Source organism: Vigna angularis, chromosome 8, assembly GCF_016808095.1.
Source record: "Vigna angularis cultivar LongXiaoDou No.4 chromosome 8, ASM1680809v1, whole genome shotgun sequence".
In the NCBI taxonomy this organism is placed as follows: Eukaryota; Viridiplantae; Streptophyta; class Magnoliopsida; order Fabales; family Fabaceae; genus Vigna; species Vigna angularis.
In genome coordinates this window covers 20301803-20320500 of record NC_068977.1, presented here as the reverse complement: position 1 = coordinate 20320500, position 18698 = coordinate 20301803, and the positions used below count along the sequence as shown (strand labels likewise).

The 18698-nt window shown below is 31.5% G+C and overlaps 1 protein-coding gene across 8 annotated transcripts; it reads right to left on the bottom strand.

Annotated features, from left to right (window-relative positions):
- Positions 1 to 1700: 1700 nt before the first annotated feature.
- LOC108346053 (sterol 3-beta-glucosyltransferase UGT80B1) lies at positions 1701 to 16986 on the bottom strand. Of its 8 annotated transcripts, none has more exons than XM_017584988.2 (15): positions 16034 to 16986; positions 15180 to 15310; positions 13191 to 13427; positions 10369 to 10480; positions 8201 to 8218; positions 8048 to 8122; positions 7573 to 7636; positions 6871 to 6928; positions 6580 to 6757; positions 5602 to 5732; positions 4768 to 4870; positions 3125 to 3201; positions 2869 to 2916; positions 2546 to 2695; positions 1701 to 2105 (listed from the first exon to the last, which is right to left on the bottom strand). In XM_017584988.2, the coding sequence occupies exons 1-15, from the start codon at positions 16188 to 16190 to the stop codon at positions 1902 to 1904; spliced, it is 1743 nt and encodes a 580-aa protein (XP_017440477.1). In that variant the 5' UTR covers positions 16191 to 16986; the 3' UTR covers positions 1701 to 1901. The 8 variants fall into 8 exon arrangements, with proteins under 8 accessions (XP_017440477.1, XP_052723080.1, XP_052723078.1 ...); XM_052867120.1 differs by having other exon boundaries at positions 8048 to 8218; positions 13191 to 13273; positions 13364 to 13427; XM_052867118.1 differs by having other exon boundaries at positions 8048 to 8218; positions 16034 to 16190; positions 16611 to 16986.
- Between the last annotated feature and the right edge of the window lie 1712 nt (positions 16987 to 18698).

Genomic DNA, 18698 nt, shown 5'->3' with positions numbered 1-18698 from the left:
GTTAAATCAGCTTTTTTAAATGGTTTTTTGCAAAAAGAAATATATGTTGAACAACCCCAAGGCTTTGTGAAAGAAGGAGAAGAAGATAAGGTTTATTTACTAAAAAAGGCTCTTTATGGGTTGAAACAAGCCCCAAGATCCTGGTACAGCAGAATTGATGATCATTTGCTGAACTTGAGATTTGTCAAAAGCTTAGCTGAATCAACACTGTATGTTAAGCATGATAGAACTGATATTCTTATCATCTCACTTTATGTGATGATCTCTTTGTAACAGGAAGCAACACAAGGCTTGTAGAGAAGTTTAAGAAAGAAATGATGGAGGAGTTTGAGATGACAGATCTTGGTTTAGTGACCTTCTTTCTTGGCATGGAGATCACCAAACAAGGAGAACATGAAGTCTTCATTTGTCAAAAGAAATATGTCAAGAAGATTTTGAAGAAGTTTAAACTTGAAGAATGCAAAGAAATGAACACTCTAATGAATCAAAAGGAAAAGCTATGCAAGGAAGATGGAACTGAAAAAATAGATCAAGCATATTTCAGAAGCATGGTTGGGTGTTTGATGTACCTTACAGCAACTCAGCCTGACATCTTAAATGTTGTAAGCATTTTATCTCGATTTATGCATTCCTCAAGTGAAATGCATTTCAAAGCTGCAAAAAGGGTGATTAGATATGTCAAAGGCACTCACAACTTTGGCATCAAGTTCAAATGGACTGAAGAATTTAAGTTAACAAGATTCTCAGATAGTGATTGGGATGGTTCAATTGATGACATGAAGAGTACCTCAAGGTACTGTTTTAGCTTTGGATCGGGTGTCTTCTCGTGGAACTCGAAGAAACAAGAAATTGTTGCACAGTCTACAACAAAAGCTGAGTTTGTTACTGCTATAGCTACTATTAACCAAACCTTGTAATTGAGAAAAATTTTAATTGATCTTAACATAGAGGAAAAGGAAAGTACAAAAGTTTTTATTGACAACCAAGTTGCAATAACTATTTCTCATAATCCTGTCTTTCATGGAAAAACCAAGCATTTCAACATTAAGTTATTCTTTTTAAGAAAAGTACAAAAAGATGAAGCTATTGTTCTTGTTTATTGCAAAAGTAAAGACCAGTTTGCATATTTGTTCACCAAACCACTTCCAGTCAACAAGTTTGAGTTCTTAAGACAAAAGATTAGAGTTTGTAGTTGCAAAATCAAGAAGAAATATTAGATATTTGTTTTTGAACTTGTTGCACGTAACAAACTTGTTTAATTTATTTCTATTTATTTTTGTTAATTGAATAAGTTTTTTCTATTCCTAAACTTTAGGAGAAAGCAATTCTGATTTTTTGTTTTATAGTCAGTTTGTTTGTTAGGGCAAATATTATAAATGTACCTAATTGACATTTGAATAAGATAAGAGTTCCCAATCATTTTTCATTCAATTTATATACTCTTCCTGTTTCAATTCTTCATTCTCTGTTTTTCTTGCTGCTCTCATTTTAAACCAACAAATACCCTTTCAAAGACAGTTTTGGCCTGAGAAGTTCTTTTATTATTATTGGGTAATTCTGATTATGATTAGTAGTAATTACTGTAAATAAACAAAAGGACTAAATTTTTATGCAAATGGACTATTCCATGTGCAGATGATTTAAATGGTTAGTTCTTCCAGCTGTCCAAAAGAAGAAGAAAACACAAAGAAAAAAGAACAAACTCCAAAAATGAGATGCTCAACTTCAAGATTACTACTATTAGTCAAACCTCAGAAGAAGAGATTTTGACAGAAATGAATGGAATAATATACTAAGCTAAACACTGCTTCCATTACTAAAAAAGGGAAAACTCCTATAAAATATAATTGTGTAATTAATAGAAGATAAAAAAGAATACTCAGTCAAAAAAGCAAAAAACACTATACACTCCCACAAGGTAAAGTGCACAACTTTGCTAGTTGGACAAAAAACCACTGCAATGGATTTGCATGGTCCTCCACCACTGGAGATGGAGATGGTAGTGGTAGCTCTGGTGGTAGATGGCGGTGAAACGCATCAACTGCAGCTGTAACACCATCTTCATTCTCTATCAACTTTGCGATTGCCATTGCTTGTACTTTTACCTGAAGATTTTTCATCCATTACTACAAAGACTTTGTAATCCAATAGTATTATTATATCATAATTATAAATATCCGAAGCCATGGGTTAAAAGTGAAAACAACTGTAAATTACATGTCCTTTAATGTTCATGCTTCCCCATCTATGTTTTTCAGGTTTGTTTCAATTCGTTATCAAGTTTTTTAAGAATTTTGGTATATGCTATTACTTTCAACAATGTATGAAAACATACACACGCTCATTTCTGCATAAACAAAGTGTAGATAACCATCAATTAACTAGGCCAATCAGATTATCAAGTTCCAAAATTACATCAGAGGAAGGACATTGATTGAAAAATCAAATCAAAGGGGGTAAACGAGATTTTCCATATTTAAATTTAAGGATTATTCACATATTTTGGAATTAGGAGGGATGCACATTTCATAGAATTGGAAGTTACCTCTGGCTGGAGCATGAATTTTATGGCATTTGTTAAATTTTCAAGACTAAGCTGAGATATAGGAATTGGAACAGGTCCCAGCCCTCTCTGATATATTCTGTCTCCCCAAAAGAACTGATCTCCAAAGAATGGAACAATGGTTGTTGGACACTGCAAGTTATGGTATTGACATTAGTAAAAAAGAAGAATGAGAAAAAATAAAGTAAATATTTTTTTTTTACAATGACCAGTGAAACAGTTAAAAGAAAATGCTAAGACATCAATACATATCCTTGAATTAATGAAAAACACTTCTTTTATGACACAATTGAACTGAACATTACCCCGGCCTTCAGTCCTGTAGCCGTTGTTCCAGCACCACCATGATGCACCTGAATTTGTGCCAAAAGATCCTCAGTTAACTATTTATTTTGTGATCAGACATGTAAGTGCATATTTCCTACCTAATCTCAATATTAAGAAAGAATCATATCCTAAAGACTGAGCTGTAAATCAAAAGGGAAATTCCCTCCAGGGGGCACTAAAGTATTTATTTTCTTTTTCAAAATCAGCCACAAGAAAATATAAATTGGAACTTACCAAAGCAGAACATTGGGGAAACAACCAGTCATGAGGGCATTCCTCTAGCACGAAAACATTTTCTGGAACTTCTGCCACTGATTAATGGAAAACATAATGCAAGTGAATATTCAATATCTAAAATGAATAACACACACACACACACACATATATATATATATATATATATATATATAAATCTTTGTTGTGATTTGTATCTTGAAACTCTATGTTAGGATGGTTAGAGATCCTATATCGATTAGAGATAAGACCAAATTATATTAAAGATGTGAATACAAACTTCATGATACTAAAGTAGTTTTGCAGGCTTATATTCCACATTTTTAATATGATATCAAAATTTATCAATGACTTATCCTACCAATATTAGTTGGGCCTATCATTTCACCACCTTGGGTCTCTCCTTTATTCTCACGCTCAATGTCCTTGGCATTCAGGAGTGTATTAGAGAGAGATCCTGCATTGTTTAGAAATTTGACTAAGTAGGTAAAAACTTTACTTTATGGAACAAGTCAATTTTCTAAGGCTGAGTTAGGATTAAATTTCACTACCTTAATATGTTATCAAAGAGATTTAGTGATTTGTTATGTTCGTAAGTCCACTCAACCACCAATTTTTTTTTATTCTTTTTCCTTTGCTTCCTTCTTAACCACAACTCATAGTTTGTCGGAGCCTTCTTCCTACCCAGAGATTGTCCTTGATCCACTTTGGCAACAAACTATGCAAAAGGAATTTTGTACTTTATATAAGATGGCTCTTCCTCTAGGAAAATTAGCCATTGGCTCTCGGTGGGTGTACAACATTAAAACAAAGTCAGATAGGTTTTATGAGCATTACAAAACTCATTTAGTCACACTAAAATATTCTCTCAGAAATACGGTCTAGACTATGCAAAACCTTTTCCCCAGTTGCCAATTACTACCATTCTTACTCTTATTTTTGTTGTCTTTGTTACATGATACCTCGTACTGGGGTTTCTCATAATCCAAGGGAGGTGTATAAGTTAAGAAAGACTCTTTATGGTCTCAAACAAGTTCCCCATACTTGGTTTAAGAAATTCTACATAGTTATTGGATCTCTTGGATTTTGTTCTAGTGATTGTAACTCTGCTTTGTTTATAAAGACAACTGCTCATAATAGTATTAGTCTCTCTTTATATGTTGACGCCATTATAATCACAAGAGGTGATGTATATGAGATTTCAGATTTAAAATTGTTATTGGCAAAACAACTTGAAATGAAAGATTTGGGTCCTCTTTGTTATTTCCCGGTGATTGAAGTTGCATAATCTTCGAAGAAGAAAGTATGATGTCATTATTTTAGCACAAACTCAGTCTTCCTAATAATCGTACCTCTAAGATCCCCCTATGTTGGAAAGTTTGGGCAACTTCAATTAAATTCAATTTGTTTTAAGCTGAAATTTAACATAATATCAAAGCTTCTAAGACTGTAGAAAATTCAAGAATTTTTAACCTGGTAACCAAGTAAGGGAAAGTAAATGGAAAAGAAGAATAACCCTATGATAGTGTAAAACATAATGTATTACAGTCATACAAATAGAGGAAAGGTATTTATATAGCAAATTATTATTTGAGAAAAAGGAAACAAATGGTGATAGAATGAAATTGAAGGAAAATACTTACAATTGCCTAGATTCCCCCAGCCCCGGTCAATAATTCCTCGTTGTCCTGTATCCTTCAGTGCCTCCACTATGACATCAGTAGTTCTTTTAGGATCATCAAGAGGCTAATAAAGTGAAAGAATACTTTCATTAGAGGACTACGGAATTTCATTCTAAAATTTTGATAATGATATACAAAGGTATAAATATGTTTAGTTTCTTGCTTTAGTGTATACCCGAAACTGTTAATGGTGACAAGATAAATAATTAAACCGATTCTATTGAATAAATGCAAATCAACTCTAATATCAATATTCCAAATCAGCCAATAATTCATATAAAACACTAATTTGACAGGTTGTGAATTGCGAGAAATTTGAATATTTTTACATTAAACGGACAGAAGCACACTTTTTATAAGGCCATGATACGGATGCATGAGGACACATGTCAGATACCTTATCTTGGGTTGGATCTCATGATGAACCAAAGAAACATTTTTTTTTTCAGTAAGTATTAGCAAGTATAACTATTACTTTATACTAAGCTTACAATGTGTTTGTGTGTGTGTGTGTATATATATATATATACATACATACATATATACATACATACATACATGTATATATATGTATGTATATATACACGTATCTTATATTTTTAATTTAATTGTAATCGTGCTTCTTAGTCCATTGCTTTATTTTCTTTTGAAGAAAGCTTGGAGCTCACAAGATAGTAGTAGCAAATATTAAAACCCTGAGTGTAGATGTTCTTCAAACACAAAAGGACTAAACTGAAAAAAAAAAAACACAATTTGTTCATTTAAAGAGAATATCTGCAAGTGAAATTATCATACCATGCTCCCAAACCCAAAATATAAAGGTTTTGGTCCTTTTTGAATCCATCGGACAAAATCTTCTTGTGGTTGATACTTTGAGCCAAGGTTCAAGAAACAATAACCAACGACATCAACTAAGGGGCCCCAGTCTGCAATTTTTCAAAAGACATTAGTGCAGGGAACACACTCAGGACAGAAAGTAAAAGTGTAAAAGCTGTTTGTATAATATACTAAACATTCACGACAGGTATTGTTAGGTTTCTGGGAAAAGAAACCTCTAAAACACTCTCTCACAAACACAAACGCAAGAAACAGAACAGAAAGAATCTAGGTCTGTATTAACCAAAGAATCAATGTACTAGTATATCGTTCTACGAGAGCTTAACCTCCCTCCTTCAGGCCAAAGCCTCTCTTTACACAAAAAATTCACTCAATACCTTAAACAGAGTTTATGGAGCTCTATTTATAGCGGTTCTGACCCTTTCCCCCTTACAACAAAAACCTTCCCAAACCGAGACACAATATTTCCATTGTTCAACCGGTCGGCTCCTTCCCCCCAACGCCCTTAACCGTTCGGTCCTGCACCGTTTGGTACCTTCCTTCTCCTCTCGTACACTTTCCAACCCCTATTAGGTATTATGTAAAAACATTATCTAGAAATTATGTACTGGACTCAACATCATAATATGATCTAAACTTTAGTGTCAGATTGTCAGCCCCATTATAAAAATTTATATAGTAATGCGAAAAAAATGAACCAATTATTAATTACAACATAAAACTTAATATATCCACATTCAAACTATCCATCTTTAAGCAACTCCAAGTCAGAATTACTCAAGGACAGAAGCTACCCTTGACTGTAACAACTTATGGTTTATCTCATACTTGAATAACAAAAAGATTATTCACTAAAAAAATACAGAAGGATAAAATCAAAAGACTATGCTACTTTCTTAAGAAAACATTAAGCTACTGTCTTGTACCATTACATACCAGTTGGTTTTGGAACCACATGAGGACTCCACATATAGCCAGTAGGTAAATGATTAATAGATCCATTGTATATACTGAAGTATGCAATGGGGGCAAGCTTCAACTTTCTTTTCCTGAAGTCATTGATGAGTCCTCGTATTCCCCACCATATCAGTACATCCACAATTATATATGACAGCTGGATAAGGCAAGGACATATTGAAAGGGGTTTATAGGTAATAAGTCTAGCAATTTATTCACAAAAATCAATTGAATTCACATAACAGAAACTAATTTCGGCAAAGGAAATACCCAATAACCAGCACTTTGAGGAACACGTGCCAAAGGGTGTGAAAACTCATATGTTGGCCTGCCTATTGAAAAATTTATATGTAAGAAGCTAACTCGGAATTTTGAAATAATTATAAAAAATAGGTTTTAAAAGAAATAGCATCAACTTTTCAAGCCATTTTAAAACTTTGTAATAACAACTTCATGATTAGATGATAGAGTACAATAAATTTACACTAAGATTATATCAAAATTAAACCCTCAACACCCTTCTCTCTTTCAAAATGGCAAGTTCACTTAGGAGAAATGTATTTTCATGGACTGGTATGTCAATGATGATCTGGCCTTCAAATATTTGCAATTAAAGATTAAAAGAATTCCCATTTTTATCTACTTCTATATTCTTTGATCTATGTATCAAACCGAAGAACATCTTTCAAGCGGACCCATTTTGTAGTCCTTGAAAGATAATGCACTTTCCTTGACCATTGGATAATAGGCAATTATTTGATAGGAAAATGTTGCATTACCTGAATATTTGAAACACTATATTCTTGCTCTAATTTCTTAGAAGGTATGTGTGCTGTTTTGAATTTTAATAATTCAAGTGAAAAATCAGGAAGTACACACTTCTATCTCTTCACCAAACCTTTTATTTTTTTCATATTTAAAGTGCTCTAAGGTAAAGTTTTTACTCAAAGGTTATAAACAATTTAAACTCACGTCCAAGGCATTGTGAAGAAGATGTGAAGGGGCACCCCGAGGGCTTCAGCAATGTGTGTATGTCCTGCGAGACAAAACATAAGTTAATTCTATCTATTTTATTCAAAAGCCCCTGCACCAGACCCATTTACAAAAAAGAGCTATGAAACAAACAAACAAACAAGCATACTGTTGTAAATGAAAGGAATCTTCACTAGGGGGAAAATGTAGTGCAATTCAATCACTCTCATGAATTTGAGAAAAACAATAGCATCGTTCTTCACACTTTTAAAATGATCGCCCTTGAATTTCAAAATTTAACTTTAGCATCCTTTTTTCCTTAAGAAGAATAGTAGGGTCCACTAAACAATTAATGCTAATATTAATTGAAGTAATACATAAGTAAGGGAATAAATCGAAAGATAAATCAATAGTAATCAAAGTATGAAACAAAGAAAAACACAATGCAATAATCTGCTGGGTTCTAACAACTCACCACATGCTGTAGGATTGGCTATAATAGCCTGAGCTCTAAAAGGAATACCAGTTTCCAAATCAGGTTCTATGCATGCTGGAAGAAGAGAATCAATAATAGCCTTTAGCTGCTTTCTTTGGATAGATATTTCAGTTGGACCAGATGGGATTATACCTTTATTCCTCACCATATCTATTACAGAAATAACTCAATTAGCATACTTCAAAAACACACCCTCCTACAAAATTTAAAATACGTGAAGGCTTATTCTTGATTTGTATCTAAGATGAACCCCCCTAAGAATGCTTAAAGCACGAACAATGTATAGGCCCATCCTATCAAAAGTTCAAAGTCAACTTTTTATCCGAAGAATAAGTGGCAAGGATTGAAACAATGACAAATTAGTCATAAAGGCTCAAATATATCGCAAGGACCATCAATCCCAAAAACTTAAACTCTCAAACCACGGTTCATTACTAGTTCTATATGTAACATTCAGTGAAGATATACAATGAACAGAGAAAAGAAATAAGACAGAAAAATGTAGTGTTTAGCAATGGTAAAATTTCTTGAGGAAGCCTTTTCTTAAGAAATAGATTTTAAACCTAACTCAATTCTATAAAACTTATTTGTAAAATAAAATTTGTATCCACCTATATAGTGTAAATTGAACGTATCTTTAGTTGATATGAAATTTTCAATACATCCTTCATTTCGAGATATTTTCATTACACATTTGAGAGTGGTCCAACATCAGTGGATAGTGTTACTAGATGTAATGCTGGTATGTTTTTTTTTTGGTAGATGGTAGATGGCCCTTGGCAATGACATGGATTTTTTAATACAACACTTGAGTATTTAACAAAGAAAACTTTTTCATCAGAGGCAAAAGTTTGAAGCTTAGGATTATAAAAAGCGGTCAAATTACTTTCTAGCTAACTTTTTCAATCCCATTTTATTCCCCAATATTGCTTATACAAATACCAACTACTACAGATAACTTAAGAATAATTTTATCACGAGAAAGTGATTCTTAGACAATTCAAACAAATAAGATTATCATAAAATCGCTTTTGACCTCACACATCTAAACATAAAACTTAGTTCATATAATTGATTTATTTTAATCAATTATAGATAAATATATTATCGAAATAATCTTATTACTTTTGAAGCTAATCCGAGAACATGATTACTACAACAGTGTCAAAACTAGAAAACCACTCACTGTGAGCATTAGCTTGCTAAATATGGCAGTCATAATCTTGCAAATCTTTAGCGATTCAATGGCGGAGAAATAAATAAGAATGCCTTCAATTTTTTCATAATATCTTAGAGACAATAAGGAATTCACTCACTAGGATGATTAATTGTGTTTATAGAGTACTTTGTGTGCATTTGATAAAACATTTCATCTAGATAATAGATGAAACTAGTACATAAAATTTTGATAAAATTATTTCAGCTGTATTTGGCAAGGTAGCCTTCTTAATAGCTTTTAGCTTATTTCAACACTACTAATAACTATTTCAAAATAACAAACCCAGATAACACTTATATTTTACCATATTACCCTTAAAATAATAATAGGAAACCCTAATGTCCAACACTTGTTTATGACTAAGATTTTTAGGTTGTTGCTTTACTGTTTTTTATTATTGATTTAATAACAAACTTGTTTATTATTGATTTAATAACAAACTTGTTTATTATTGTTTTAATTTTTTTTTATTTTTAATAAAATATTGTTTTATTCACAAATGATAACCATTTCAAATTATAATAACTATCTTTTACACAAATATTACTTGAAATTTAACTTGTATAAAAAAATCGATTATAAAAAAATTAAAATAAATATAAATTTATAATTATTGAAAATATGTAATTACCTAATATTAACATTTAATTCAATAATTAATCATGCCCTTCTTTTTCATTTATAAATTTCAACTAGCTTTACCAAACAATTCTAACATAACTTCTCAACTTTCACCTAGCTCTCAGCTTTCAACAAGATTCTCAACTCAGCTAGGTTTTCAGCTTTTAACTACCTCTAAAGTTAATTTTATCAATAATTCGAAATAAAACCTGAAAATGAGAGTAACTCACCTTACATGTCAATTTTCTAGGATTTAATTAGCCTTAAACTCATACTCTAAGATAGAATAAAAAGCTATCCTAAATTCATTAATAGTGTCATCAACCATATTATACATGCATCAAGCCTGGTACTCCTAGACGAGAGCTAAAGAGAAGGTCTTGGCATGTTATGAACAAAGTATATACTGAAAATGAAAATTATTAGATACTAAGGGCAGCATTAAAAAGGAACCTCTTACATCTTGCCAAAGCACGAGGATCACCACCCAACGGATAGAAATCAACACCAGCACTCTTTACAAATGTGTCAAAATCAGCATGTGTTGCCAGCCTAACACGATGACCATAGTCCTGCAAAAAAGTGAGAATTCAGTAAAGCTAATGGTTTTGATATAAAACTCATTAACAGTAATTGGAAAATAATGATTTTGCAGTCTCTCAAATAAGATAGGTAGCACAAATCTAATGACAGCAATCAGGGGAATATACTTGCATCACAAAAACGTGAAAATGAATACAACTGAATTAAATACTTAGATAATATGCCATGCTTTTTTGTTACATTAACAATAGAGCCACTGGCATTTTATTGAAAGATACATACAGATGAGAAGTCAAGATCTATATGTAAGAAATGCAATGGTAAAATGGAATGACATAAGAGGGAAAACTGCAATGAACGTGAGTATATAATGTAAAAAAGAAGTTAATAATAATAAAGCAGTAAAGTTTAAGTTTACTCAACTCTACAATACCAGCTCAATAAAGTGAAGTTTGACCTCACTTATGTACTCTAAATTGGTTTTACCTCTAGGTAATGTGAGATTTACAACACACTTCCTTACATTGAGAACATCAAGGGTGGGGCCCAATAGTAGGTTGTAGGATAGGCCTAAATCTCAATTAGGATAGTCCCTTAATGGCTACCATATTAAAGCAGTGGAATTTAGGTCTAACTCAATCCTACAAAAGAAAGTTTGCCCATACTTACATAATATAATTTGGTCTTATCTCTAGCTAGTATAAGATCTTCTACACACTCGCTCATGCCAAGGACATCGAGTGTGAGAATGAGGGGACCCTATAACAAGTAGCATGATGGTCCCAAATCTCAACTAGGATAGACTCCAAATGGTTATGATACAAATGGTTATGATACTATATTAAGGTAGTGGATCTACTTTAACTTGAGATTCCACATTGGCTAGAATGATAGTAACACTACAAAGGTATTATCCTTCATTGCATTACTTGTTAATTGATGCTAGTGATTTAGAAAATTTTGCTAAGGCTATACGAGGGATGGCTAATAAGTGGGAGCTACCAATGAAAGATGATATTAAATCTCTTTAGAAGAATAAAACTTGGTATTTACTCAAGATACCAGAAGCAAAGAAGGATTTGCAAAACAAGTAGGTCTATAGGTTAAAAGAACCTAGTAGCAACAGAAGATACAAGGTTAGACTCTAGTAAAAGGGTTTCAACAAAACCAAGGAATAGACTTCACAGGTATTTTTTACTCTTATTGTCAAGATGACTACCATCAAAGTTATCTAGAATGTTGTAATCATAGAAAATCTTCATCTAGAGAAATTAGATGTTAAAATTCCATTCCTACATGGATCTAGAGGAAGACATCTTTGTGACACATACATACGGTTTTGGAGTATAAGGCATGGAGAATGTTGTACACAAGGTTCATAAAAGTTTGTATGGCTCGAAACAAGCATCAAAATGACATACAAGAATTTTAATGAGTTTATGAGCAACTCAACACGTTGAAGACTAGAAGGATCTTGGTCTAGTATGAAAGATATAGCTTGACAACATATTAATTGTAAGGTCCAATAAGACGAAGTTACCATGTTGAATAAACAATTGGCAAGAAGCTTTGAGATGAAGGATCTTGGTCCGGTCAAACAAATACTTAGTATGAGAATCTCCAAACATAGACTAGAAGGTATTGTGAAGTTGTCTAAACTTCAGGGCAAAGTTTCCCTTTCAACCCATGAAGCTAGGTATGTAGCTATCTCGGGAGCAACCAAGGAGATGATGATATGGGCTAAAGAACCTTCTCAAAGAATTAGGGAAGGAGCAAGATGATTCTCTATTATATAGTGACAATCAAAGTGCTATACATCTTGCAAAAAATTCAATCCTTCTTTTTAGATGCAAGAGCATTGAATTAAAGTATCATTGTATTAGAGACTTGATAAGTGATGGAGATTTGTCATTGTTGAAGAACTCAGAATTAGAGAATCCAACTACTATGTTGTCCAAGACTACAACGGATTAGTTGAGACTTCATATTGCCTCAACTAGCCTTCGAGTATAATTAATGATGAAGGCACTACACTAGATGATGATGTAAATCAAGTGGAGAATTATTAGTATTGGAGAGCTTGGTTTTAGTCCCACATTGTATGATATAGTATTCAAGATATTGTTTTCTATATTGCTATATAAGTAACACCTTGTGAAGCTTTTAGGCACACCAAAATCAAATACTTACTCGTGGACATAAGTAGAAACATTGTGTGCCAAACCCATTAAGTTTTTGTGTCATTTCTTTTCTCTCTCATCTCTTTTTATCACTTTTCTCCTAAGAATGCTCATAAAGAACAGATATACCAAAACCACAACATCTAAGTTCAGGCAATAACAGGAAACCAATAACAAAGTGCATCATTCCCAGGAGTTTGTTCTCATTTAGGCATCCTATAAAGTAACGTACATATCAACAATTTTATTCATTCTGTCTATACAATAGAAACAAATTGTAAACCTGACCATGCTAAAGAATGGTATAAACCAAAGTCGGCCTATGGATAAGCAATAAGGGTTTTATCATTGAATAGGGAGAAAGTAATGACCTCAAACTAAAAAGTCAAAAATACACCCATGTAGCACAAAATATTAATTAGGTGGAAAAATTAACTTTCTCACAGAAAATTTGTTCTCAGAAAAATTTGTTCTCACTACAATAAGCAACAAAACTAATCACAGTTATTTGACATCTCTGCTCTCGTGTACGAGGAAGAATTGGATGGAACAAACATGCCTGGAGTTTTTTTGCGATGGCCAGGAAAGGTTGTACATCGCCTCTAGTCCCAACCACAAGCATGACAATTTGTAACCATGGAGCTGATATTTTTGATTCAGAAACAACACTTGCACTCGTTGTTGACTCTTCAAAAGATTGAAACTTCAACAATTCGGATACAAGAGGTGCACCTTTTTCCAGATCAACGTCAACAGTCCCATCATTTTGTATCTTTACAAGGTTAAGCAGCTTTTGCTGAGAAACAACATAGAAGTGTCGTCACCAATCAAGAGAATTTGGCAACTCTAATGCATAAATCACAAACACAGAAATGTGGACAAGAAAGCTTCAAAGGCATGCAACCTAAAGGCTTTCAAACGTCATAAAAGTCTTATTGCTTCAATTTTATCAGAAAAGGAAAACAAAATTAACACATTATACATTTACTGATGAGATATTATGAAGTATTAACATGAAGAGATAATATTTAACTAAATTTCAAATATTTGGATACCATGTTTGAAAAACTTTTCCAGCTATTTTTATGAAAAATGAGTTGTTGGCAAAATAAGCTAGATATTTGGGACATCAGCTGAAATTTAGAAAAAATTTCTGAAAAATAAATTGTTTTCATGAATCTGAAAATTTTTCAACAGTTGTTTTTTCCTATTCCGCTTAATACAGACATGTGTTCTAAAACTAGAATAGTAAGACAGGATTAGTAGTCAAGTAACCCCATTTAAATAAATCATAACACTGGTTTGAAGAAAACTGATCAAAGAACTAAAAACTGGTCAAAATCCAACAAAAAACTGATTTATAGTATATCACTGGGAAAAAAATTGATACATCTTTTTAATTTTCTTTCTTAAAAAGGATAGATCTAAAAAATTTGGCATGTTCATTTTTATATCAAATATAAACTTGTTATTAAATGTTAAGAACCTACAAAAGTAAGTTTTAGTTTTCACCATTATAAAGTTATGATATTATTAAACTGGTACAATCACAGTTAAACCATTCAACCTTAAATTAGTGTCTGGAAGGATTCTAGGATCCATCCGGTTATAAAAACATTGATACATTTAATTTTTATTACAAAAAAAAATAATTTTTTGTGTTGCATTCAAACAATGTTTATCATCTTAATACTACTTTGCAGTATAATTACCCAAAAAAATATTGATTGTAATTACAATCAACTACCCAAACAAATATTGATTATAACTACAATCAACTGTAACAATAATTGATTATTGAAATAATCTAATTTTCAAAACTATCTCAAAACAAACCTTAAGCCACTATAAACACCACATATTCCTCAACAAAAAAATGTAAAACTGAGATTCAAATTGTGAATCACTAAGTTAACTTCACTAATGTGAGTCATAATCTATATCCAAAAGTAAGATGCAGAGACAATATAAAGTAACTTCAAATATATCACAATATGATATATAATATTCAGTGTGAGAATTATAAACTACACATGGACAAAACAATTTAATCACAGCTCTCATAAAATAACATGAATAGTTTTATCTATGTCAGCATAAAAGAATTGAAACAATAAAATATTGAAAGAGTACATTTGTTGAATAAGTGAGTGAAAAATAGAGTAACAAATAATCAAATAGGATAAGATCATAAGTTCACTTTCCATTCTTTTTTGTTTACCAATTTAAGCTTACTGATTTTTCAATTTATTTACGAGAATTGGTGAAAGGAAAAATAATGAATCATAGAATAGTGTGATATATATATCCATGATACAAAATTGCATTGATCATGCAGTAAATATCTTTTATATGTATCAAATCATATGATTCAAATTGTGAATCATAAGTGTACGAAAGGTAAAAATAGCAATTGTCCAGATTTGCATCTTTGAAACAATATTACAAAGAACATATCAACAACTATTGATATATGGACATAACTTACTAAAATTTGAATGAAATGCACAATATATATATGCACACAAGATATAACATGGGAATCTACCTTCTCACACTCTGAAAGCCTGTCCACTATTAGGTCCTGCCTTGGAGAATCCCAAAATTCCATCATTGATTTAGGAAACAAAATCCCATTGTCAGCAGCAACAAGGAGGTTACTCTCAGTTCCAACAGGCCCTGGGATGAAATGGTCCAAACCTTTGTGAGCAAATTTCAACAATATAAAACATCAAATTAATCTTCAAAAGAATCAAGAAACAATAGTCAAAGGTAGAAGGCCTACAGCTTATAGTCATCCAATACACAATATAACCAAGTTAGGAGGTAGACAAGCACAATAACAATCAGACTAGGAGGGTCAGCCACATGAATCAGTCAAAGCCAATAACATATATGAAAAAGAAAAATTCCTTTTAAAGGTTAAAAAGCTTGAGGATGAAGATAAATTGATCAAAATGTCGCATTTAAATTCCTATTGAACTCCTTTTAAATCCTTTCCCCTTCTCCACTTCTCAATCTCTGTCGCGCTCTTGTGTGTACCACACTTTCACAAACTCCTCCATTTTCAACTCTTCATTTTTTTTCCCTTGTCATGGTCAAATCCTCAAATATTACTACAGCTCTGCTACTGCCAAATTACTCTCTGCAAAGTTGAGTATTAATCGTTCAAAGCCAGAAAACCTTTTTGTTGTGACATCAGAATCTACCTTAAATATATAAAGAGTGCGCCAACCATACTTAGGCAAAAAAGTTAGTTCAAACAACTTAAAAGAGGCTAACAAGGACTGAAAACACTTTCGTTAACCTACTTTACAACAATTATAATGCCTATTGCATAGTCATCAACTGCCTAATAGGAGTCATAAAAGAATCCTTTCCTTGGGGCTAATGAGCACTTACCTACTCCAAGTGTAGAATTAACCTCTGAAGATGTAGAATTAACCTCTGAAGAATTCTGCTCCAAATTTTCACTCCAATTCTCTTCCTTCTCAGAAGAAGTTGATTCAAGCTCATCTCCAGATACGTTGTCAACTGTCACCAACTCGTCGTGTCCCATCTGACCAAGATCGTTCCTTTCGTTTGCAATCAAAACCTTCTAATGATTCTTTAGAGTTTGAACAAATATTCAATCCCATTACTAACCATCCCAGAATCTTGCCAAACGCATCATACACAAAAGATCAAATATGCATCACCCTCTGAACACACCCAAATTTACCACAGAAAACCAAACCCTCCTAACCTCAAGCTCATAAAGATTTGTACCAGTTTCTCCTTTTAACTATTCATAAGCATGGCACATGGGCCTCTAAAAACCGAAACATCACTTAATAATTGAAAACTTTCTTAAAGAGCACACTTAGCCAGCTAGCAAAACCCACCAGTCATTTAAGCACAAAGAACGTTTGGTAAGCATAAAGTCAAAACTTTATGGAATTATAACTAGACCCAGATGAAGTATCGAGCGTGATTTCACCTTCAACACAAGAACAAGCTCCAACTTTCAACCCACGGCAGAGAAAACCCAGAACAAGAGTAGTGGAAAGTGCCCAGAAAGGATTCACAGCAAATAAGGGGAATGACACCACAGAAAGTGAAGAGAAAATTAGAAGACCAAAGGAAGCACAATCACCTTGCTCACTCTTCACACCAACCGTGTCACTGCCACAGCTTCAACTCCAGTGGCAATTACACATTGAGATGTGAAAATTAGAAAAGAAAAATAGAATGATTGAGAAGTTATGTCAATAGGTTTGATGTATTTGGGAGAAGGAAGTTAGTATCTGACACATAACAACAAAAATGGACTGCTAAATCCCAGGGAATCCAAGCACGAGTAGTCATTTTAAGAAAGTAACCTTTTATATTGGTGGAGGAAAAACAAAAAAATATCTCGGCAGAAAAGGAGAGAAAAGAAACAAAATTTTATTATTATGTCAAATCAAATTTGTTACTCTAACTTTTCAACACGCATTAATTCATACTCACTAAAAAAACAAACACAGACATTGAACTATTTCTCGTATGTTCGACAGAGTCACAACAAATTCTTTTTCATCATATTGGCCATCTATGAGGGTTACATAACATGAAATTATAATTTTTTTTTCAATTTTAAGTAATGGTTAATTCAGTAAGATATATATTAAAATAATATTTTATGTTAATACAATTTTATTGGACCACGTACCATTTCATTTTAAAGAAGGTTATTCATGTAGTTAAATAAAGTGTTTGTTAGGTGCTACTTAGTAATTATAACATTATCTTTTTTTAAAGAAAAACAATTAATATTGAAGGAATTTTTTTTCTTTTATTATTTGTGATTCTTAATGATTCTTTTAATGCTAATTAATATTAGTGTTTTAATTAACACATATATTAATTATTAAATATTAAATATTTAGTAATTATGAAACTGATTTCTTACCCACAATTTTTTTATCCTAGATGTTTATTGATATTTAAAAAAATTGAAATAAGTATAACATTACATAATTTGTGAAAAATCAATTATTTTTATTTAGTTTAAAAAATATCGCTAAAATAAGATATAGAAGGGGTGAGGTTATATAATCGTATTATTCATTTGGAATTCGAATGTATTAGTTGTTTACAAAATAGTAGTTATGTTTAAAAACAAAAAGTAATATTTTTTAAAACATATAAATTATACATAAAATAATTATACTTAAATTAAAATTAAAATGAATAATAAAACTTAAGTGTTAAAAGTACATATTTAATTTTCTTTATTATTTTTATTTTTAAATCTTTAAAGGGTCAAAATGGCTCATTATACTGAATCTAAATCAAAAAATATGTAATAAAAACAATTTGAAGAGTTGGTCAAATCAATCAAATACAAACCTTTTCAATAACCGATTAAAAAATATTTACAAATAAAAATTCAGTAAAATATGATAATTTTAAAATATATTTTGCATTATCTCACTTAAACATTAATTCACTCAAGTATTAAAAATGTCTTCTTCACAAATATCTTAACTTGTAGATGAAGAAGTAAACACATGGACACCTAAGAAGAAGACACATCAAGACGCAAGAAAAGAATATCAAGAAAAATACAAATACTATAATCTTAATCATATATTTAACAAAACAAATATATTGGCAATGTAAATAAATCTTTGAAATTAGGATTATTTCACAAACAAAAATATCTAAACCTCAATTTTCTAGTTAATTTCACAAAAGAAAATGTCAGCAACAAATTTCATTTTCAATCTAATTTTGCATAGCCCATCAAAATATTCATCTTAATAAAATATAGTAATTTTCACTTAAGTATTATTAGTAATAATAATTTTAAGAGTAAAAAATATGATTAAGTTATTAAACAAAAATTTACCGTAATTCAGATGCTAAATACGTTGTAATATTTGAGACATGGATTCAAATCTAGTAAAAAACATTTCTTCAATTTATATTTTCATGAAATAAATAAATAAATAAAATATTAAAATAAAAGACAAAGAAACTGCAAGAAAGGAGTGTAGGAAGGAATTTCAGATTCGGGACGTTTATTCTTATATTTATTTTT

Coding starts and splice junctions, on each gene's coding strand:
- LOC108346053 (XM_017584987.2), bottom strand. CDS start 16,190: ATGGGACACGACGAGTTGGTGACAGTTGACAACGTATCTGGAGATGAG. Junction 8,219..10,368: donor TCCTCGTGCTTTGGCAAGAT/GTAAGAGGTTCC, acceptor TTTCTGTAATAG/ATATGGTGAGGAATAAAGGT. Junction 3,202..4,767: donor CTGGGGGAATCTAGGCAATT/GTAAGTATTTTC, acceptor TCCATTAATCAG/TGGCAGAAGTTCCAGAAAAT.